This window comes from Primulina tabacum, chromosome 16 (genome assembly GCF_025594145.1).
Source record: "Primulina tabacum isolate GXHZ01 chromosome 16, ASM2559414v2, whole genome shotgun sequence".
NCBI classification, from domain to species: domain Eukaryota; kingdom Viridiplantae; phylum Streptophyta; class Magnoliopsida; order Lamiales; family Gesneriaceae; genus Primulina; species Primulina tabacum.
Window position 1 is genome coordinate 31,691,437 of NC_134565.1, and position 23,017 is coordinate 31,714,453.

General features: G+C 38.6%; 1 protein-coding gene across 6 annotated transcripts; it reads left to right on the forward strand.

Moving 5' to 3' along the window:
• The first annotated feature begins 253 nt into the window (after positions 1 to 253).
• Positions 254 to 22,428, forward strand: LOC142529161 (uncharacterized). 6 transcript variants are annotated; one of them, XR_012815842.1, is made up of 21 exons: positions 254 to 1,300; positions 2,196 to 2,670; positions 3,757 to 3,844; positions 4,001 to 4,182; positions 4,291 to 4,427; positions 7,107 to 7,172; positions 7,632 to 7,795; positions 7,871 to 8,018; positions 8,594 to 8,669; positions 8,766 to 8,948; positions 14,974 to 15,134; positions 16,556 to 16,664; positions 16,877 to 17,078; positions 17,165 to 17,451; positions 17,585 to 17,706; positions 19,143 to 19,287; positions 19,366 to 19,458; positions 20,204 to 20,277; positions 21,423 to 21,476; positions 21,558 to 21,941; positions 22,069 to 22,428. XR_012815842.1 is itself a non-coding variant. In XM_075634598.1 (21 exons), exons 1-20 carry the CDS (start codon positions 303 to 305, stop codon positions 21,850 to 21,852), a joined length of 4,056 nt encoding a protein of 1,351 aa, XP_075490713.1. In that variant the 5' UTR covers positions 254 to 302; the 3' UTR covers positions 21,853 to 21,857; positions 21,991 to 22,428. The 6 variants fall into 6 exon arrangements, 5 of the variants coding, with proteins under 5 accessions (XP_075490713.1, XP_075490717.1, XP_075490712.1 ...); XM_075634598.1 differs by having other exon boundaries at positions 16,559 to 16,664; positions 21,558 to 21,857; positions 21,991 to 22,428; XM_075634597.1 differs by having other exon boundaries at positions 255 to 1,300; positions 21,558 to 21,857; positions 21,991 to 22,428.
• The last annotated feature ends 589 nt before the right edge of the window (positions 22,429 to 23,017 follow it).

The window sequence follows — 23,017 nt, forward strand, 5'->3', positions numbered from 1 at the left end:
ATTTTTTTATGTTAAATACATGACTTATTATTGTAAATATTATATAGTTGATCCGTGTCCCATGACACCTTACCACAAAAAACTTACCAATATAATTTCAATATATTATATACTTACTATATATATATATATATTTATGTGTTCTTAGTTGAGGTAATAGGTTTTCCAATAATTAAATATCATTAGTATGAACATTGGTAAGTGGGCTGCCCATATATTGCAACATTTAGGCGGAGGCCTATTATATATATAGAGACGATGATGATTCAGATCTCCCAAATTTGAGTGCACGACCAATAACAATGTCAATACCTCGGTCGCAGAGCGATCAACTCTTGTCCTCCTCCGCCTCCCCCGCCACCTCCTCCTCTTCATGGGACTGCATGCTCCCCGGACCGCCGTCCAAGAACAACGGTGGATCAGCTGATCTATCTTCAGCTGGCCTACTCGCCTACGCCTCCGGCAGCTCCGTCACCGTTCTCGACACCCATTCCATGCAGCTCGTCTCCACCATGCCCATGCCCCCGCCCTCTCCCTCTGCTGTCTCCCCTTTCATAACTGCTGTCCGATGGTCTCCGCTCTCACTCCCTCATCTCCTCCTCGAGAACTCATCCCCTCACCTTCTTCTCGCCGTGGGTGATCGCCATGGACGCATTTCGATCCTAGATTTCCGATCGAAATCACCGATACTGTTCTTGGACAGCAATACTTCTAATTCGTCTAAATTGGGCATTCAGGATCTCTGTTGGGTTCAGACCCGTTCCGACTCCTGGGGTCTCGCCGCCATTTCCGGCCCTTCATTGCTCTCTCTTTACAATACCGCTACGGGGAGATGCTTCTTTAAGTATGACGCTTCACCAGAGTACTTCTCCTGTCTCCGCCGCGACCCCTTTGATTCACGTCATTTCTGTGTTCTGGGCCTCAAGGGCTTCTTACTCTCGGTGAAATTGCTTGGTGACTCAGAGACCGACGTTGTGATGAAGGAGCTTCAGATTCGTACTGAGGCCTCGGAATTGCAGAGACTGGAGAGGGATTCTCCTAGCAATGGTGGAGCGCCAGCTTCGGCGGCTTTCCCAAATTATCTGGTGAAATTTGCGTTCTCGCCACACTGGAAGCATGTGTTATTAGTAGGCTTTCCTAGGGAGCTCGTGGTGTTTGACTTGCAGTATGAATCTGTTTTGTTTGCAACGGGCCTGCCAAGGGGATGCGGAAAGGTTTTAGATGTGTTGCCAGATGCGAGTATGGATATATTTTACTGTGTTCATATGGATGGGAAGCTCACTACTTGGCGATGCAAAGAGTGAGTACTCAGCACAATAGGTTGTTAAAAGTCACATGGCTATGGTGATGTTTAATTTGAATTATATATAGTGCTAAAAAAGGCACAATGACCGGCTCTTAATTTCCAATAAAGTTATTGTAAGGTCGAGTTAAATGCTGAATTTGTTTGTGTGACAATAATTGATTGAGCAAAGATGTCGGGACTCAATGCTTACTCTCCATCATTCTTATAGTTGCTATGTGACATGAGAATGAATTTGAGCTGAAAGGTCATCCCCACCTTCCTCCAGTATATCACTGACAGTCCTTCGTGAGTGCGGCACACACCTTTTTTCTTTCTTTTGGAGCTGTTTTGTCGTATTTTCAATCTTCGAATAATGGAGCTGAAGTTTAATGAGAGTTTCAAGGTTTATTCTGGTAGGATTGTGGAAAGAAACGGGTTCTAGAATTTGTGAAACAACGAAAGGAAATGATAATGGTTACTGCATCTAGTTATGAAGTAAAACCCCTTTCTGCATCTTTGCAGTTCCGGGTATTTCTAACTTTATGTTTCCGTGTACGCATTAATCCATAAGCATTGAGCCATAATATATGTTGACGATGTTCAAAGTTTTATGATTAAACAAATGTGATTTTTTCATTATTCTGATCTTATGAATGTTAGTAATGCAGTGATGCGTATGTATCTATTTGAAAGGATGAAAAACTTAATTTTAGGAGATTTAAGTTCTATTACTGGCTTGCTATTTCTGCTCTTGCTAATAGAGTTTTGTACAGCAGAATGCCATAAAGCAAAATAAATTGTCTGATTGATAATTCGTTTTCGTACGCCATCATCATGTGCATAATTAGAAAAATCTCTGTTATCTAGATTTGAAATGTAATTATGCATATTTATTTGTTTATTACCACAGAGGCGAGCAGGTGCACATTATGTGTTCAATGGACGAATTGATTCCCTTAATCGGTACATCTGTTCCTTCTCCATCACTTCTGGCTGTTACCATCTCCCAATTAGATTCAACACTCCAAGATATTGGCAAGCTTTGTTCGGATGCGACTTCACTTGATATAGATTTTGATAGTCCATTTGATTTTGTTGATGAATCTTCTATCATTTCTAAAACTCATTTAATATCAATTTCGGATGATGGGAAACTGTGGAAATGGTGCCTGACTGCTGAAGAATCCAGCGCTGTTCTGAAGGATATAGAGATTGTTAGTGAAATTGTAAAAGCCAGTAAAGTTCCAGTTCCAGAAATTGAATCCCAGTTAGCTTGTTCAGCTAATGAATATGCAATTAGCTCAGTTAACCAGCAAGATGATAAATATAGAAGAAAGAACTGCCAATCTAGACGTACCATTGCCGCAGATGAAGTTTTATATAAGGTAGGCTGTCTAGAGTATGTTAATGCGCGAAGCTAGTATTTTTTTTGTAGATTTTAAATCTCTTTCATGTCAAACTTTGCTGTGATAGATTTGATGGTATTTAAATATTTCATATTAATTTGAATATAATCTTTTGAAGATCCACTGGCAGCATGAGAAGAAACCAAGTGAAAGGATCAAAGGAATAAAAATTAAACATCATCTTTTTATTTTCCAAATTTGCTAGTTGTCAGTAAATCAAGGTTATCTACCTGGCAATAACAAGAAGGCTTTAATTTCCACAATCAGATCATTTAGTGGATTCCGTACGAGTCACTGAACAAATTTCAGATATCTGAGGCATGGTAGCTTCTAGATGTTATGATTGGTGCATGGTTTCTACTGGTATGGTCAATTTGAAGAGTTTCCAGGCTTTCATCTCTGACTTTCTTGTTTACATGTAAAACATTTATCAAAGTTTTGCAAAATCTTGAAAGTAATTTCGAGATGATATTTCGTTTTTTTATTTTGTTTTTTGTTGTTGGTGATAGGTGGATGAAAATATATTTTGTTTGAGTTGACGATTGATGTGCGAATATAATCAATTATGTGGAAAAATGAAGGGATTTGGGTTTTGAAAATCTTTTTAATAAAAACCTTCGAAAGAGAGATGAAACCATTTGATTGTGAAGAGAAAACGAAGAAATGAGTTGAACCATCTTTTCAAAATAGAAGAAAAATTTCAATTTGAAAACAAAACAAATAAGGGCTTTGATTCTATCTCATGGTGTCACCCTCAATGTTCATAACTATTTACTTCATTAAGCTTTACGATGAACTGGGTCGAAAAAAATGCTCGAGGCATTGCTGGATAATATTGGGCTTAGCCCCTTGAAAATTTTACTATTTTGTAGGTACTTGATTCTGCTTTGCTGTTTTTTGTTGAGGTTTTCAAACTCAAATTCTTTTAGGTTTCCAGTGATTGCAGGAAACAATATTATATGTTTATTTTGGATTTGGGTGGGAACCGGTATGTAATATCCTGCAATTCACTAGAAACAACAAGCCCTTACCTTTGTCTTTGTGTTTGCTATAATATTAACGCAGATTAACCTAGTTGGGCAACTGCATCTTCTCTCGTCAACAGTGACTATGCTGGCTGTACCATCTCCTTCGCTTACAGCTACTTTGGCACGTGAGTTCTCTCATTCTTTTATGTGATCCTTATAATCCTTTCTTCACTTCGACCCTGGTGGAAAGTCTTCTGATCCTCAAAATATAGAGTGAGTTTATCAAGATATTGGCGAACTTTTTTTTTTGTGTCAACTAATCATCCATCCGATGCATGAAGGTGGGGGAAATTCTCCTGCTGTAGCTGTTCCGCTAGTTGCTTTAGGAACTCAAAGTGGCACAGTTGACGTGATTGATATCTCTGCAAATGCTGTTGCTGCAAGTTTTTCCATTCATAGTAATATGGTCAGGGGATTACGCTGGCTGGGAAATTCAAGATTGGTGTCATTCTCTTATTCACAGGTCGGAACTGCCCAAGTTATTTTATGGTTATATGCCTCAATCTTTGTCACGCATTCAGATATTATCATTATACTGCAGTTTTCACTCTAACACGGTTTGTGGAGTTAGGTAACCGAAAAAACAGGAGGTTATGTTAATAGGCTAGTTGTTACCTGCTTAAGAAGTGGCCTTAATCGAACATTTCGAACTATGCAAAAGCCAGAGAAAGCTCCAATTAGAGCATTGAGGGCTTCATCTTCTGGAAGGTTCGCTGATTTTTATAATGTACTTATTTGCTCTTTTTTTCACATTTCTACTTTAACTGATAAGTGCTCTGTCTTTTTGTCTCTTGCTGAACAAGCATGATAATCTATCTCTAGCCCTAAAAATCAATTCTTTGCATTTGTTGTAAAATTCGAAAAAGCAAGGGAGTTGAAGACCCATGTTTCATTTATGTGAATTTCAAAGTTTGATTTGTTTTTATGAACCCACAAAGATCTTATTGCCTGTCAAAATAAAACAACTTAAATAAACTTATACGAAGGCTTCCAGTTGATTACTTAGTCATGACTTTGCTACTTCACAATTTAAAAGAAGCTGTCAAAAACAGTATTTACACATGCTTGATTAGCTATTTAATTAGTAAAAAACACGGATAGTTAGAACTGGAAAACATTGGTACAGTAAACCAATTTTTCTACTCATGTTGTGACCATCGGTTTCTGCTCTTTCTCCCTTTTCCCTTTCAATTTCTATTTTTATCCAGTCATTTTTTATCCATTTCTCTTTGGTGTTGGTGGTATTGGACATTGGTTGTGATTGGGTTGGGGAAGATGGAAAGCTTAGTCAGGAGGTTGGTTGATTCTTACTTGCTTTATTTGATCACATTGAGTTAGACGACTTACATTACTGGTAGTGGCCTCGCTAATTGCTACATTCGTGAAGTTCTGATCTGCAAAGATGGGCATTACAGATCTCCCATGAGCCTTTCTAGCCAAAGCATTTCACATATACCCTGTACAATAGCTTTAAATTCTGCTTCCACCATTCCCACATGACTAAATTCAACACGATTTTGTACGATACCTGGCAGTTTTTTAATTATCTTCAACTCCAAGGCCTATCAACAGTCTGCAAAGGTTTCAATATCGATACTTTATTTTTCTGAGCATCAACACTTTAGATCGAGTTTCTTTGAGATGTTAAAGAATTTTGTCAGATTGCTATAGATGTTGCTAAGTTCTAGAGTGCATGAACTAATTTATAATGATTAACCACAAGTGTATGTCAGGTCATTCAAGAAAGAGAGAATTTTCTAGCTAACACTTGTATTTTCATTTGTCAACTGGAGGATAATCTACTACCACCTTTCTTCAGTAGGGTCACAATCAGGTTTGCGCCTTAATTTCCCCTTTTCCTCGTGTAAATTGAGTATATATCTCCATTGAGAAATGAAAATTCGATCGCACATTTTTTAAATCTCTCTTCCAAAGTACCACTTACAATTCTCCAAAATTTATGCTTAGAATCCTGTCTCCAACTGCTATTTAAACTCTTGGATTTAACGTGTATCATCTTCAGTGATTAGACAATCCACATAAATTGTTAAGATGGATCACCTCTCATCCTCCTATGTTGATGAAAGTTGCATGATCTACATATCCTTGCTAGTATCCAAGGCTAGCAAGGGTGATATTACACTAGGTTTGTAAAGTTTGTTTGACTCGTGAGAACATAAGTTATACATCCGAAGGAATTAAGAGTTTTTGTGATTGGAAATCCATCAGTTAAACATTACAAGGGTCAGGAATTGAAGTTTTTGAGGAGGACGATTTAAGAGGGTGTGAAGCAATAAGATTGGGCCCTCACTCCTGTAAGATTTCTGGGATTGCGGTAGTTAGCGTAATAGTACCAGTGAATAATATGAGATGTTAATTTTTTGGTCTCAGTCACTCCATTTTCTCACGTCTACAGACGCGAGGGATGTTATGGCATTGATAAAGGATCTATTTATAGGGTGATTGAGCGGTTGGTCATTTAGAAGGTTGATTTGTTGGTGGCTTTTTCTGCCTTTTCTACCTATTTTGGATGAAATAAGATTAGAGACTCATATTCTCAAGAGAACCTCCCGATCTTGTTGCTCAAGAATTTGGAATATTCACTCGGATATTTTATTCCACTCATTTCTCTCTTAAATACAAATAGGACACTATTTCAATCAGGAAACCATTGACTAATCATGCAAGAAAAATAAGAAAGCACAATAAATTAGGAAACTAGAATCCTATGGTTTTAGAGCTGGTTGAAATCTTTATTCCATGATTAAAGTTGGCTGATATCCTTAATTTTGGTCATCGTTATCCCTTGACTGAATCTGGTTGATATCCTCGTTGAGCTGGTTTGGATAGTTATGAGCCCTAGTTCAGGCTTTTGTGCCCGTTACAGATGTGACCTAAGATTTTATCATCAATAACATATTGAGTCAGTTGAAAAAGATATTTTTTAATTTTATATTAGGCAGAGTTGGATGAATGTTTTGAAATTTTCTTTCGATAAGTTTATGACATTGTTAGAATACTCCGCAAGCAAGACTTTTCTTTTCGATGAGAATGAAATATATTACTTCTCTAGCACAAGAAGACTATCTTTAGAAAAGGGACGTGATAATAACCAATATTTACATCACATATCAGTCATTAAATAGTTTCCCAACATTTTTATGCATACAAATTCCGAAAAACATGAGGTTTGCTGAATATTGTCCTTGGGATTTAAAGCCATAGCAGTACCCTCTTCTTCCAATACCAAACTCAACCCTAATGCTTATTTATCATTCAAAGTGTAAGTGATTTGCTTGCATGCATTTGTTTGACGCTTGCTTCCTTTCCTTGTCATGCTATCTTATGCAATTTGTTCTTCCATGGTATGGCTGCAATTTCTTTCAGATATCTTTTGATCTTGTTTCGAGATGCTCCTGTAGAGGTTTGGGCAATGACAAAGACTCCAATAATGGGAAGTTTTGCCAATTTTGGTTATTTTTCTGTCATTCTTGATTTTAGCAAGACATTGTTTCTTTTGCTTGACTAAGTGTGTCTGGATGTTTTGATAACCAATTCATTCTTCAACAGTTTAAGGTTCAGATGTTTTGTGGTAAATAATCAGACTGCTAATCAATTTTTCGCTGTGTCCATTTAAAGACTTTTCCTCCATATGTGGCTGTATGCAGTGGTTCTTAATGAGCCATGGAGCTTTTTTTATAGAATATTTGAGATAGCTCCATCTTTGAATTATATCCCTGATCTTCTGCACCATATGCAGCTGTTTTGAAAGTCCTTTGCTTCCACTTTTTAAATCAGAATTTTTTTTTTCTTTGACACAACGAATAAAAATTGTTATTGGTTGTGTAAACTATTGATTCTTTGACCTGAAAATCTGCGGTAAAAGTGAATTTTTTATTGTTTTATCATGCAGCTGCGGTCGTTAGCCCTGCCATTCACTGTTCTTGAATGGACACTTCCCACAGTTCCAAGGCCAACTCAAAGTACACCTTCAAGAACCTCGTCATTTTTATCCAGAGACCGTGTTGGGATGCCTCCATCTGGGACCTCTTCTCCTACTAAAGCCCCTTCATCAGGTTCTAGATATTGCTTTTTGCTGGAGAAGTTATATATATTGATCAGTCCTTGGCTCTGATCCTTCTTTGTTCTAGATTCCATCACAATTACATGCAATAGTTCATCTGTTGCAGAAGGAGCTGATGGATCGCAAGATGAATTTTCGGAAAGCTTTGCATTTGCTTTGGTCAATGGTGCACTTGGAGTTTTTGAGGTTCATGGACGAAGAATCAGAGATTTCAGGCATGCTTATTTTCTTCCTCAGTTTGTAATTGTTTAAAGATGTGATTTTTAGTAGACCAATTACATCATCTATGCACATTGGACTCAATTGGGTTTTAGTAAGAATCCGTTTGAAATCACAGGTATCACATTGGTGATTGATCTTATTCCTTGACAATTGGATAGTATGAGAGTTTTTATTTGAAATGGGATAGTTGTTTTGTTAATCACATTTATATAGATACATGCCAAAACCTAAAAAGAACATCTTGGCAAAATTTTGAGACCATTTAAAGTGGTTCTCTCCACTAAAAAAAATTTGATCTTATATAAGACTTTTATTGTTTGCTTAAGAAACTTTTTGTATAAAAATGCTTCGAGTATCCAAAAACTTTTTATGCAGTTTTCGACATTCTTATTAATATCATCCAGAAGTATCTCATATGCATTTTACTTCTCCTCTATGTTTACCAAGTAACCATATTGTATTGCGGATGTGTGGTATATCATGGATTTCTTTCTTTATATTACCATTTTCTCAACATCATGAATGCTCTCTGACTCCTGTTACCATTTTCAATTTTTCATCATGTCAGACCTAAATGGCCATCTTCATCTTTTGTTTCCTCGGATGGATTAATTACGGCAATGGCCTATCGCTTGCCTCATGTAGTATGTACCATTTCAGACTAATTAACCAATATTGAGTTTACATGTTTTTTACCTAATTGGAAATTTCATATTAGAAGCTTTGCATCCCCATCTCAGGTTATGGGGGACAGGTCAGGGAACATACGCTGGTGGGATGTGACTACTGGCCAATCATCCTCATTCAACACTCACAGGGATGGTATTAAGAGAATTAAGTTCTCACCGGTTGTTCCTGGAGACCGGAGCCGTGGGCGCATTGCTGTTCTATTCTATGACAACACATTTTCTGTGTTTGACCTTGTAAGTTTACAAGACACTAATTGATAATATTCACGCATGTTATGCTGTCTTCACACATATCTCTTTGGAAGTTATCTTGATGATAGCGTGTGGTAGACCGAGGCAACGATTTGTTTTTCTTTCATTGTTTGCCAAAAAATTATTTTCTTAAAATAATTGGACAAGAATGCTATTTACTTATGGTTTTATTTGAATGGGATATTTTTATAGTAGATGTCATACAATATTAGTTCGTGATATCATATTGTAGATATATTATATATCGAATTAAGAAATAAAATAAAGGTATAATATGTTAGCAACATCCGATTAGTAACCGAAAATGTATTATAATGTGAAATGGAAATAACAACTTCCTGTTACAATCACTCTCTCTCTCACACTAACAAATTGTTAGTGACTCATCACTCTATCTAACTGAATGCCCTCTAGCTTACCCCCCCTCTTCTTTTTATACATTCCTCCTACCCGCCTCTCTCCTTCCTTCTTCTAGAATATACATTTACAATCTTGGGCCTCTGTTTACTTGTCTCTTCATTCCCTGGGCTTGCTAACTCAGAAGTCTCTGGGCCCAATGAGTTTGGGTCCATAACATGCCCGGCCTCTTCAAGATTCGCCTTGTCCTCAAGGCGAAATTCTGGAAATTGTGCTGTGAAATCTTCTTTGTCTTCCCACGTTGCTTCTTCCCCTGTTCTTCCCTTCCACCGCACCAGTATCTGTTGGATCAAGTGCCCTCCTTTGCTTTTAGTTCTTTCAGCCACAACTTCCTCGGGTTCAAAAGTGAGGAACAAGTCAGTGTCCACCTCTCTTGGCAACTTAACTTCATTAGGGTCATGTCCCACTGCTTTTTTTAGACAAGATACATGAAATACTGGATGTATCTTGGACCCTTCCGGTAATTTCAAGCGATATGCCAGTGGTCCCACTTTCTTCAAAATTCTGTAAGGTCCGTAGTACCTTGCTGCCAGCTTCTGGAAGACCCTCGTACTAACTGAATTTTGGCGGTGTGGTCGCAACTTCAGGTACACCACATCACCTTCTTGGTATTGAACCTCTCGATGGTTTTTATTAGCATATTTGGTCATGCGTTGTTGAGCCCTTTCTAGATTGTATTTCAGCTGCCTTAATAACTCATCTCTGTCCTCTAATGCTTGGGCTACTGCTGGCACCTTAGTTTCCTCAGGAAGAAACTTAATGAGAGTTGGGGGTCTTCTTCCATACACTACTTCGAAAGGTGTCATCTCAGCTGACGTTTGAAAAGAGGTATTGTACCAATACTCCGCCCAGTGCACCCACTGCGACCAGCCCCTGGGCTACTCCGAGCAAAAACACCGGAGATAGGTTTCAACACATTTGTTCAATGCTTCACTTTGCCCATCCGTTTCTGGATGGTAAGCAGTGCTCATCTTGAGTTGAGTCCCTTGTAGTTTGAATAATTCGGACCAAAATAGGCTCATGAACACTGCGTCTCTATCACTGACAATGGTTTTTGGGACCCCATGCAACTTGATCACATTACGTGCAAAGATTTCGGCCACTGAGCAAGACGTGTAAGGATGTTTAAGGAGTAGAAATAGCCCATACTTAGACAGTCTGTCAATTACCACTAGAATTACTTCGAACCCCTTTGACTTCGGTAGTCCTGTAATAAAATCCATGGCCAAATCCTCCCAAATTGCTTCTGGAATAGGCAAAGGTTGTAATAAGCCGGCCGGGGTAGCAGCCTCATACTTTTGTTTTTGGCATACTTCACATTCGGACACAAACTTGTACACATTCTTCTTCATTCCAGGCCAAAAGAAGTTGCTTGCTATTCTTTTATACATTCTCAAGGCTCCCGAATGGCCCCCTACCGGAGTAACGTGGAATTCTCTCAATAATGTGTAGACCCACTGCGAGGTTCGTGGAATAACTATCCTCCCTTTAAAGAGTCAACAACCATTAACCACTGAGTAGTGTTTGCCACTGCCTTGGGCCGTGCTCATCCCCTCCATTATCTTTTTACATGCTGGGTCATTTTCCACGGCCCGTCTGATGTCTCGTATTCCCACCCATTCTGCCCTGATGATAGCAGCCAAAAGTCCAATGTCCTCTCTTCGTGATAAAGAGTCTGCTGCTCCGTTCTCATTTCCCGCTCTATGCTTTATTTCAAACTCATACCCCAGTAGCTTTGCCAACCAATATTGCTGGTCTGGCGTGGTTATACGTTGCTGCAGCAGGTTCCTCAATGGTTTATGGTCCGTCACCACTAGAAACTTCCGTCCCAACAGATAGTGACGCCAGTGTTGAACTGCCAAGACCAATGCCATCAACTCTCTTTCATAGGTTGACTTGGTTAATGCTCGGTCCGCCAAAGCCTTGCTATAAAAAGCAACAGGCCTGCCCTCCTGGTTTAGCACTGCCCCCACTCCAGTCCCTGATGCGTCACATTCTATTATGAATTCTTTCGAAAAATCTGGCATCTTTAATACCGGAGTGGTCACGACTGCTTGCTTCAGCAACTCGAAGGCTTCTTGAGCTTTTTCATTCCACCCGAAATTGTTCTTCTTTAGTTGCTCAGTGAGTGGCCTTGCAATCTTCCCGTAATCTTTAATGAATTTCCGATAATATCCGGTTAGTCCCAAGAATCCCCTTAGTCCTTTTGTGTTCTGTGGTTGGGGCCACTGTACCACACTTTCAACCTTAGTGGGATCCACTTTCACTCCCTGGCCCGTGATGATATGCCCCAAGTATTCAACTTGTCTCAACCCAAATTGGCATTTCTTTTTGTTTAAAACCAACTGGTGTTGTTGTAATAATGCCAATACTACTTTGACGTGTTGCATATGACCTTCCCAATCCTTACTGTAAATCAAAACATCGTCAAAGAAAACTAACACGAATTTTCGCAAGTAAGGGCGAAATACCTCGTTCATGGTTGCGTGGAATGTGGCCGGAGCGTTTTTTAGTCCAAAAGGCATGACTAAAAACTCGTAGTGGCCCTCATGTGTCCTGAACGCTGTTTTGTGCACGTCCGTGGCTCGGACTCGAATCTGGTGGTATCCAGATTTAAGGTCCAGCTTTGAGAAGAACATTGCTCCATGTAATTCATCAAATAGTTCCTCCACCACCGGAATTGGATACTTGTCAGCGACAGTGATATCATTCAATGCCCGATAGTCTATGCAAAATCGCCAACTTCCGTCTTTTTTTTTTACTAGTATTACCGGGCTCGAGTAGGGGCTGTTACCGATCTGTATCACCCCTGATGTAAGCATCTCCTTCACCAGTTCGCTCGATTTCATCCTTCTGATGATGGGCATATCGATAAGGTCTGACGGATACTGGTCCACATCCCTCCTTAATACATATGGCATGATCCTGTTGCCTACAAGGGGGTAATCCACTGGTTTCTCGGAATACCACCTCATACTTGGCAAGGATTTCACTTATGGCCTCCTCCCTTCCTGTCTGCCCCTCCCTTCTTTTCTTCACTCCATTTGACCAATATTGCTCCGCAAAACTCTACCTCACTCACTTTGGAGATCCCTTTTAATGAGATTAATGATGATCTTCTGAGGGATGGATCCCCCTTTAAGACTATTGTTTGATCATTGCAGCTGAACCGCATCTCCATCTTGCCCCAATTTAGCAGGACATCACCTAATGTGCGAAGCCAATCAACCCCCAAAATAAGATCAACTCCTCCTAAGTCAAACAAATACCCTTCAATTTGAATTCGACATTGTCCCATATCCACCTCTAATCCCCTGCACACCCCTTGGCAAGACACTCGACAGCCATCCCCCAGACATACTCCAAAAAAAACGCTCCTGTCCCATTCAAGCCCCAACTCCGTGATTAATTTTCTTGAGATGAAGTTGTGGCTTGCTCCACTGTCCACCATTGCTATCACTTCTCGCTCTGCCACCTTCGCCTTCATTTTCAATGTTTGTGGATGGTTGATGCCATTTACAGAATACAAGGGTAGCTCCAGAGTATTGTATTCAACGTCGGGCTCCCCTCCTTCCCCCGTTTATCGTATCACCTCATCCTTATGCCCCACTGACTCCGCCTGTTCCCACTCGCCTTCGTCTCCTTCTTCCTCCGCTAAAATCGTCACCCTCAAGCTTTTGTTGGTACATCTGTGCATTGGGTGGTAAGGTTCCCCACACTTAAAGCACAGTCCCTTCTCTCGTCGATGTAAGAATTCTTGGTGAGATACCACCCTACCATCTCGATTTTTTTGGTATGGTGGTATCCTCGCTGCCACCCCACCGCGATCTCCCCCGCTACTTCCTCCTGATATGCCCCGAGGCCCACTGCCGTAGGATTGCTGCGAAATTGGGTTTCTCATTCGTTGCTCCCCTAGACCAGCAGTCCCCATGTTAACATTGGGCCCTGAAAGATTTTTGTTACGGTCCCTATCATGTACTGGGTATGGATTGGCCCAACCCATGTTAGTTACCGATTTTTGTGTATACCCCAGGCCCGATCCAACTTTATTTCTTCCCCTGTCTACCGCCGTCCCATATAACTCCTTCTCCAACCCCCTGGCGAACATCATCGCCCGATCTACCGTTCGAGGATCGTGAACGATCATCCTCCGTCGTATCTCCTCCCTCAATCCACTCAGGAAGTAGCCCAAGCATTGGTCCTCCTGGACGTCTCCCAATTGTGCGACCAACATCTCAAAACGCTCGATGTAAGCGTCTATTGACTGTTGGCCTTGGCTTAATGACGCCATGAGTTCGAAAGGGTTGGCGTCATATCCACTATAACGTTTGATCAGCTCCTCCGCAAACCTATTCCACCCCATGTTCGGAATTCTCACCTTCATCCATCGAAACCAATGTACCGTGGTCCCCTGCATACAGATGTAAGCCAATTTGAGCTTACACTCCACTGGTGTTTCGTGGACCTCGAAGTACTGCTCCATCCTCCCCAACCATCCCAACGGGTCCTCTCCTTCAAACCCCGGTAACTCAATTTTTTTCAGTGCCAACTTCACTTCTTCTACACCCTCCTTTCGTCTCCCTTCCTGGCGCACACTCTCATCCTTCCCTAACATATCACTCCCAATCCCATGTTGCTCGCCACCTTCATTGCTTGCATCTGCTGCTCCCCCTTGTGCCTTAATAATTTGTTCCATCATCTCCCTCAGCCCCAGTAATCCTTCCACCGCCCTGTCGATTTTGTCCAATCGACCCTGCACTTGCATCATGTTGTCTTGCATCCCCATCAGCGTTTTTTCCATGCTATCCATCTTCGCTTCTGATCGTGTGCTGGCCATGTTTTCTTCAGCTCGAGCGGATCCGGCAGGTCGGACCAAATTGTTAGCAACCTCCGATTAGTAACCGAAAATGTATTATAATGTGAAATGGAAATAACAACTTCCTGTTACAATCACTCTCTCTCTCACACTAACAAATTGTTAGTGACTCATCACTCTATCTAACTGAATGCCCTCTAGCTTACCCTCCCTCTTCTTTTTATACATTTCCTCCTACCCGCCTCTCTCCTTCCTTCTTCTAGAATATACATTTACAATCTTGGGCCTCTGTTTATTTGTCTCTTCATTCCGTGGGCTTGCTAACTCAGAAGTCTCTGGGCCCAATGAGTTTGGGTCCATAACATAATACTTTAGAAGGTTTGTGTAAAATTAAAGTAAAAATATGATTAAATTCTGAGTCCTGAGATGGATGGAGGAAGTAAATATACTATGGAGGTAGAATATTAAAATGAAACTGTAAAATTTGGTTTCATTTTTTGGGCGTGGAGGGGTAGAAAATGGATGCAAGACATGGCATAAATGATTTTATGGTATTGTCAGCAAAATCACCCATACACTTGTAAATAATTTCCACTTTCCCGAATCACCTGTTTTAAATTTTTGAGTTAGGAAGCCATTTCTTCCCTGGTTCTATCAATTAAAGTACTTTAAAAGGCCATGCAAATGTCAAGCTTCGATTCACTTTTTCTCATGTGGATCTTGAATAACTCTCTCTTTGATTTTGATATTTTTAATTTTGTTGGTGATTTATAGGACTCACCTGATCCAATGGCTAATTCTCTTTTGCAACCCCAATTTCCTGGAACACTTGTACTTGAACTTGATTGGATGCCATTGCGAACAAATAAGAATGATCCGTTGGTGCTGTGCATTGCTGGAGCTGATAGTAGTTTCCGTCTTGTTGAAGTTACTGTGTATGTTCCTTCAAGTTTGGCACAAGTTTTGATGTTTTATATTTTGAACAACTAAAATGCTCATTTTTATGCTCATAAAATGAATGTTAAGCTGCCAGAAAAACACAATAACTTCTTCCCCTGACAGTAATTTTAATTTTGCAATCGGCCAAATTTTGTATGTCTGAATGTTTTTTTTTTTTGATAGGAAACGATTAATTATTAATAATAATAAAGTAAAAGGAGTACATCAGTGGACTAGTAGTCCACTGTCATAATGTCGCGCAATCCAATAAAAATAAAAATTAAATAATCTAGCAATACACATATTCCCAATGTCTCATCAAATCAAAAAAGGAGACATTAGTGAAGGCTTTGTGGTTTCCAATCCACATTGCCATGTTGATCTTGATTTTTTCCCCGCAATCCTCTGAATTTGCCTCAATATATTCAAAAATTCTTCGGTTTCTTTCTAACCAAACCGTCCAACAAATGCAGTGAACCACAGTTTGCCAAAAAATTCTTCCTCTATTACCATTTGGCTGTCCCAAATCCATATTGAATAGCTCTTTTGTTGACTTTGGTGTGACCCAAACCAATCGCAGCTCTTGCAACGCTTTAGCCCACAGAGATACGGAAAATGGACAATGAATGAGCAAATGATCTTGAGTCTCTGTTTCATTTCTGCATAAAACACACCAGTTGGGACTCAAAGTAATACCAGGACATCTTTGTTGAATCATCTCCGAGGTCGGTAGCTTACCCAGAGTGGCTGTCCATGAGAAAATCTGGATCTTATTTGGGATTGTATGTCTGAATGTTAAGCTGCCAGAACAACACAATAACTTCTTCCCCTGACAGTAATTTTAATTTTGCAATCGGCCAAATTTTGTATATCTGCTTATCAACTTGTCATAAGACATAAATATTGTTTGGTCCTATTTCATCAGAACTGTTGTGATCTTTGTAAGAATACTAGTGCACAGTCGGTTTAGATGATTACAAACTGTAAAATAGAAATATGAAAAAAGTGAACCAAGAATGGAAAAAGCACGTCAAAAGTGAAGATCGTGGGTCACAGAAATTAAGAATCACCGTTATAGATTTCCACATTGCCATCGTTTAGTTTAAATCTTCCCCTGGATTTTTTTCCTGGATCAAGCCATCCATGATATCATCAGAGCAGTCTTTATGAGAAAATGGGTCAAACATGGACATGTAACTGTGGTCACTAGTAAATAAAATCAGTTCCTTCTTAATGGGGGTTCAGTTTTATCCTATACTTGGATAATTGATGGCTATTGAAAGCGAACTGTTTATGTGTCATATCTACTGTATGTTTGGGCATAACCCCGTTTCATTTTTAAATTGTGATTATAAATTTATGTACATTTTACTTGGCTTTGGAATTAATATGTGATGGCAAATACCTTCACATGCAGAAGTGACGTGAAACTTGGGGGTATTGGCGCTCAATCCCGGTCCATGAAGGAAAGATTTCGGCCCGTACCTTTACTTTCTCCTGTATTGCTCCCCACACCACATGCCCTGGTATCTTCCGATTCTTGACCTGGTAGTTCAATAGAGAGAGATTGTAATCCTATGCAGTTTGATGGATTGCATTTTGTTCTTTTGTCACTGAGCATTGATTCATGATAATATATACTAGTATAATTCAATAGTCTGATGACTTGGAGGTTTCATGTTGGTGGTAATGTCCTCTAGGTTCTATATTGCTGATTTTAGATATTTCTTCATTAAAGGCGTTGCGGATGATCATACAGTTGGGTGTAAAGCCTGCATGGTTTGATGCCTTTAATACAGCAATGACTATCGTAGATTCACATACTCCAAGAACCCCATCTGATGGAGATTTTCGTGGTTATATGATGGATTCACCGCGTGTTGGTGACACGGTAGTTCCAGAGATGCTTCTCAAAGTATTAGAGCCTTACCGTAAAGAAGGTCTGTTTCTTTCTTGTTTACCAACATGTAGAGTTCTTGGATCTTAAGCATTTAATAACATTTATCTCTCTTTGTTTTCTATTAAGGCTGCCTGCTTGATGACGATAAAGTTAGACTATACTCTAAAGTTGTTCAAAAAGACTCGTCGTTGAGGTTGGCATTTGCTGCTGCTGTCTTTGGTGACTCCATGGAATCACTATTTTGGCTACAACTGCCTCATGCTCTCAACCACTTGATGTTTAAAATGGCCAATAAGTCTCCACAAAAAGTCCCAACATCAGCTCAAACTCCTGAGATAGACGAGGCATCAATGTTGAGTAGGATATCGTCTAAAGGGAAATCAGGGCCTGGATCGGGGAAAAAGAATTTGTTGGTTAGTTTTCATCGTTGTTGATATCAACTTAGCTATGATGCCTTTTTGTTTGTATGATAAGAGTCATGCTGTGGCAATGCATATATCATATGCTATACTTGAGAATTTTCTTAGGTACTTTTCTCATGACCAGATTAATGGCCAACTTAGACTTATGGCTTTTCAACCAGAAGAACTGTGCGAGCGTGCAACCGAACGGATTACTTGGCATGAGAAATTAGAAGATGAAGAGGCAATTCAAAACCGTGTACATGAGTGAGTTATTCCTCTAAAATTATCCTTCAGTTACGAGACAATTGAAACTGTCAATGGGCTGTTTGCATTGTCGCCATATCACATGCTTTTTTTTATAAAAAAAATTAGCCATGGCCTCTATGAACTGTATTTAAGAATTCTATTACCAACTTTGGAGGTTTACAATCGTTTCCTATAAAAAAAACTTTGGAGGTTTACAGTTCTTCAATTACATTTATTTTTTGATCCAGATAGCAATTGCCTTTTTGATAGTTAACAGTTAAACCATAGTCATGTTCGTGTTGTGCATTATTCTATTTGATATATTCAGCTATATTTAAGATTTAGTGCTTTTTGGTTAAGTGGCTATGGGCTAATTGGATTTGGCACATTTGTTCATCACTGTGAAGCTAAAATATTCGTAAATAATCTGATAGTTTCATTTTTTGTTCATAAATAGAATGTGACGTATTAAATTCAATTTGCTTTTAGTCAGAAAGTACTGAACATGATATGTGAATTTGATTGGGGTAATTAGAAAATAACCTTGGTCAAACTTTTTTTAAAAACAATGACTCTCTCGTGTGTATTTGAAAACATCCAAATTTGAAAACACTCAAATATACTTGGAGAGAGTATTTTTTAAAAATGAAGTTCGCTTATTCCGCCAAATATCCCAATTTGATTTGGACCCTTTATTTTGATCTAAGCATAATAGGATGGAAGGTCACTGAGATTAGGCATCTTCCTTTTATCATTATGTTTAATAGTTCTATTCTTCCTGCATAGTTAAGTTGAATTTGTTACTTCACTTGCTTTATGATACATGAAATATTCCTTGAACTCCCTGGAGTGATGGTGCTAATAGATATGTTTGTCAGTTTAATCAAGTTTAGACAGTGATTTGTGATTAGTTCTGGACAGATTTATAAACATGCTCGTATCTATCTGCAATAGATGTTATTGCATGACAGAAGCCAGGTTTAGATGCCTTAGAATCACAAAATGGTAGTCGAATTTCCAGGTTGGTAGTTACAAGAGGAACATGATTTGTATACCTAATACTTTTAGATTTTGGATCTGGAGAAATGTAATTTAATACCCAATGTTCTTTACAGTTGCAGAGCTTAAAGATGATTGTGATAAGTGTGTGGAGGAAGAGTCATTTTGAACTTTTCATTTAATTCAAATTTAAAAAGACATCAAATTTATATTTCTTTTTAATTTATATATATATCTATATATATATATATATATATATATATAAAGTATTGAATGAAAACCTTTGAAGCTCGGAGGCACTCCATGTGTCTAGTGTTGACTGCTCCTTCTTTAAGTGCAATGTGTGCTCATGGTTTTGCACTCAAGTTAATGGACATTCTTAATGAATTATACAGAACCTCAATGTATGTTACACATCATTGGATCCAAGTAAATTTTATTTTCTTGATGGTCAGACTTGTTTCAGTTGGTAACTTGGAAGCTGCTGTTAGTTTATTGCTCTCAACTCCTCCAGAGAGCTCTTACTTCTATGCAAATGCTTTACGAGCTGTTGCTCTTTCTTCTGCTGTGTCCAGTTCTCTGCTTGAACTGGCTGTGAAGGTATGTACTTGTTTCTTCTGAACTACTTTGTTGACGCCCATAATATTTATTGATTTGATATTTGTGAATTGTGATTAGGTAGTTGCAGCCAACATGGTCAGGTCTGATAGATCATTATCTGGCACACATCTGCTTTGTGCTGTAGGGAGATACCAGGAAGCTTGCTCTCAGGTAGCATTTTATCTGTGTGATATGTGCACTCACACACACACACACACACACACACACATTAAAGACGAGCTTTTTACCCGGCTATGATTTTGATTTTATTATGCATAATTCCAATGTACACCATGACACGCACAGTACGTGTTATGACTCTTTTCAAATGCAAGTTGTGCCTTGGGGATCCAGTTCAACCACTGTTCTCCCTTAAGCTTCTATGGGCTTAAAATTGATTGAACAACCACTTTTTAGAACACAATATTTCATTTTTTGGAATGAAATGTTTTTTTTACGCTTGCGTGAAAAAGCTTGAAACTCGACCTTGAAAAGCTTGAAACTCGACCTTCACGCTTCGGCGCACTTTGCGCTTTTAGAACCTTGGTTACACCCAGTAAGGCGGCATGTTCAATACTTATGAAATACATTTTATCATTGCTTCCAGTTGTTCTCTCAAGGTGCATTTCAAAATGTGATTGTTAAAGCTTACTAAGATCTAACTCAGGGCTATTTATGTTGGCTTGTTTATTCTTCTTGTCCTCTCTTGTTGGGCCTCTTGCTATGGATTATGCCCAGCTCTCTTGCCTCTCTCTCTCCGTGACCCCTTTTAATTACACGATGAGCTCACCCAGCTGCACCAGAATAAACCTTTGTAACTGATATCAAAAATTTCGGAAAAAACTAGTCAAAGAGATCAAGAAAGAAAGGGATGCTATTCTTATGTTTGCTTATATGTAGTTCCATCTCTTCTCAGTTGCAGGATGCTGGACGATGGACTGATGCTGCGACACTAGCTGCTACACATTTAAAAGGATCTGATTATGCAAGGTGTGTTCCATCTTAAGTTCAGAATCAAGTTTATCTTCCAACTTTATTAGAACTGTACACGAATACCATTTTGTTCATTTAATGTTGCAAGCTTATTTACACAGATGGCTTTCTATTTTTAGTAGGAACACAGTAGAATTTAAAAAGAAAATTCGTTTAAACCTCGGTTCTGCTCTCTAGGTTTTTTTAGGGATAACTCCAATTTTGTTTTCTCAAAAAGCCCCAGTTTCACTCTCTAGTACCAAGCCCTATGATGGTTTAAAGCCACTGAAAAACATAACAAAATGCATTTATTGTTGTAACTGACATTGCTCAACAACCCACGATGTAAACCAAACCAGGTTTTTCCCATTTGATCCCAGTTTTCTACTAATTACTGCACTCCTCGGCATCTCTACTGGATCACCAAGCTACCGCCACCAAACTGTCCATATCGTTTTCTTGGCTCTTGCTCAACAATATATGATTAATTACCCTTTTTATACTTCATGTGCGTCAACTCCTTGTTCAGAGTGCCACAATGTTATGTGATATCCTGTCAAACTAGAAGGCATTGTTATTGCATCCTGGCCCAAATTTGCCATATTATTTTTCTCTTCTTTATTTTGTGTTGGACTCTCACGATTTCTGCCCCTCCGGTTATGTAATTTCACGTATCTATTTTAATGTTGTGGAGAGTGTCATAAAATTTTAAGATATTATTGGAAGAGAAGATAATATAAATCTAATCTAATATATATAACAGTAGACTATTTTTGGTGAGTGATGTAATGCTATATTCAATATAATGATTCTGTTGTTACGTCTGAAAATGGGTGAAATGAATTTTGAGAAGAAATGTAAGCAAAACTGTTACACTTGGTTTTACAATTGAAATGGGGCTTGGAAATGAATGCAAATACACATTGCCCACAATTTTCCACTGTATTCTTAACAATATATGTTCATGCTTTGTTGATTTGTTTGGACCTTATATTTGATCTACCAAAACAAAACTTATGATAGCATTAAAAAAGCGGAAGAATAAGTAAGAAATAGCTGGTCAAAGGGAAAGAATCCTTGTATAATGCTTGTAAAATCTTTCAAGAGTTGATTCTTCAAGGGTTAAATGACTGTAGCTTGTATGTATGTGAAACAATCCACAGGGTATTGCATAGATGGGCCGAACAAGTTCTGTACGCTGAACATAACCTTTGGAGGTATCATTCTTAAAAAATCGGTCGTTCTAGAACGATGTCACTATTTCATTTTAATGCAACCGCAACCATGTTTCAATGTAGGGCTTTGATCTTGTATGTTGCAGCTGGTGCCTTGCCAGAGGCACTGGCTGCACTTCGGGAAGCGCAGCTGCCTGACACAGCAGCAATGTTCATACTTGTTTGCCGTGAAATCCATGCCAAATTTCTCTCTAACTTGGATTCTGAGGAAGAGGCGTCTTCAATTAAAGATAAGCTGTCAAACTTACCTGGGCTGAACCCCCTAAACGATGATGTCATTGCAGTTGGTGAATATTATGGACAGTACCAAAGGAAACTAGTACATTTGTGCATGGACTCTCAGCCTTATACTGACTAAACAGCGTTAGTAGCTCTAATTTCTCAGCATGGACTCTCAGCCTAACACTGTTCTACCAAGTATTTTTAATAGCATATGCTTACATGAAGGTGTGTGGTTCCTCGTTGCTTTTCATTATTTCTCTCATAATCTTTGCAGATCCCGACCCTCCTCGGCGGCAACCTCCCATGCGTTGATATTTTTCGAACTTAGCATAGTTCCAACAAATGCGTGCAGGATTTTCCAATGTTCAGATTGCAACGAATTGATGGATGTATTTCATTATAGTCGGCTGGCCAAAGATCTGAAAATTTTCCGGGGTGTAGGCAACGTAACACTGAAGAAGAATCACTGAATCACCGCCTGAAAAGTGATATGCATGCATTACCAAAGCGTTGTTTGTGGTGTAATTGTCCATTGTTATACATGCAAATTTATTTTTCCACATAATTTTCGAATCCAAGTAGTTGTAATATGTATTTTTTTCACAATATTACAAAAATTCAGTGTACTTATAGCACCGTCAAGGTTCAGTTATTCAAACGTGGGAATTAACGAAAATAATTGTTTATTATAATTTCTGTTCGTTTAAATGTATTTATTTATTCCATTATATAATGTTGGCTTCATCAGACTTCATTTGGATTTTTTAATATAACAAATCGGTGTTAATAACGATTCCATGTGATATGTTGCCATAGATATGTTGTGTAATGATGAAGAAAATGACCTGTAATGCGGTAGATGAAACAACGATTCACAATTTAATAACTTAATAAAAATCGAAAAAATGCCCTTTACAATATAAATTATTAACTTATTGATTAAGATATTTCTATAAATTAATAATATTTTAAGATTCAAATATTATTAATATAAAAAATTTATCGATGGGAATAAAAAGAAATAAAATCAAAATTTATTTCTGATATTTCCTTTGGGGCTTGACCTATAAATACAGAGATATATATCCTATCCTCCCTCGTTTTTTTTTTACGATCAAAATCTTGTAATTTATTGAAAAGTTAAGATGTCTTTCGTTACAAGATGAATTAACCAAAAAAGAAAATCTTCAGTCTCACACACGAAGTGAGACGAGGATGAAATAATAAAAACAGCAATCGAATGGACAACTGCATTTGCTGATCGCCTAATATGACTAAGAGTAATGTTACGTCCAATAAAA

Excerpts from the sequence above, each read along its gene's own strand:
- LOC142529161 (XM_075634597.1), top strand. The coding sequence starts at position 303 with ATGTCAATACCTCGGTCGCAGAGCGATCAACTCTTGTCCTCCTCCGCC. Across the intron at positions 3,845-4,000 it reads GCTTACAGCTACTTTGGCAC|GTGGGGGAAATTCTCCTGCT; the intron begins GTGAGTTCTCTC and ends CGATGCATGAAG. Across the intron at positions 15,135-16,555 it reads CGTCTTGTTGAAGTTACTGT|AAGTGACGTGAAACTTGGGG; the intron begins GTATGTTCCTTC and ends CTTCACATGCAG.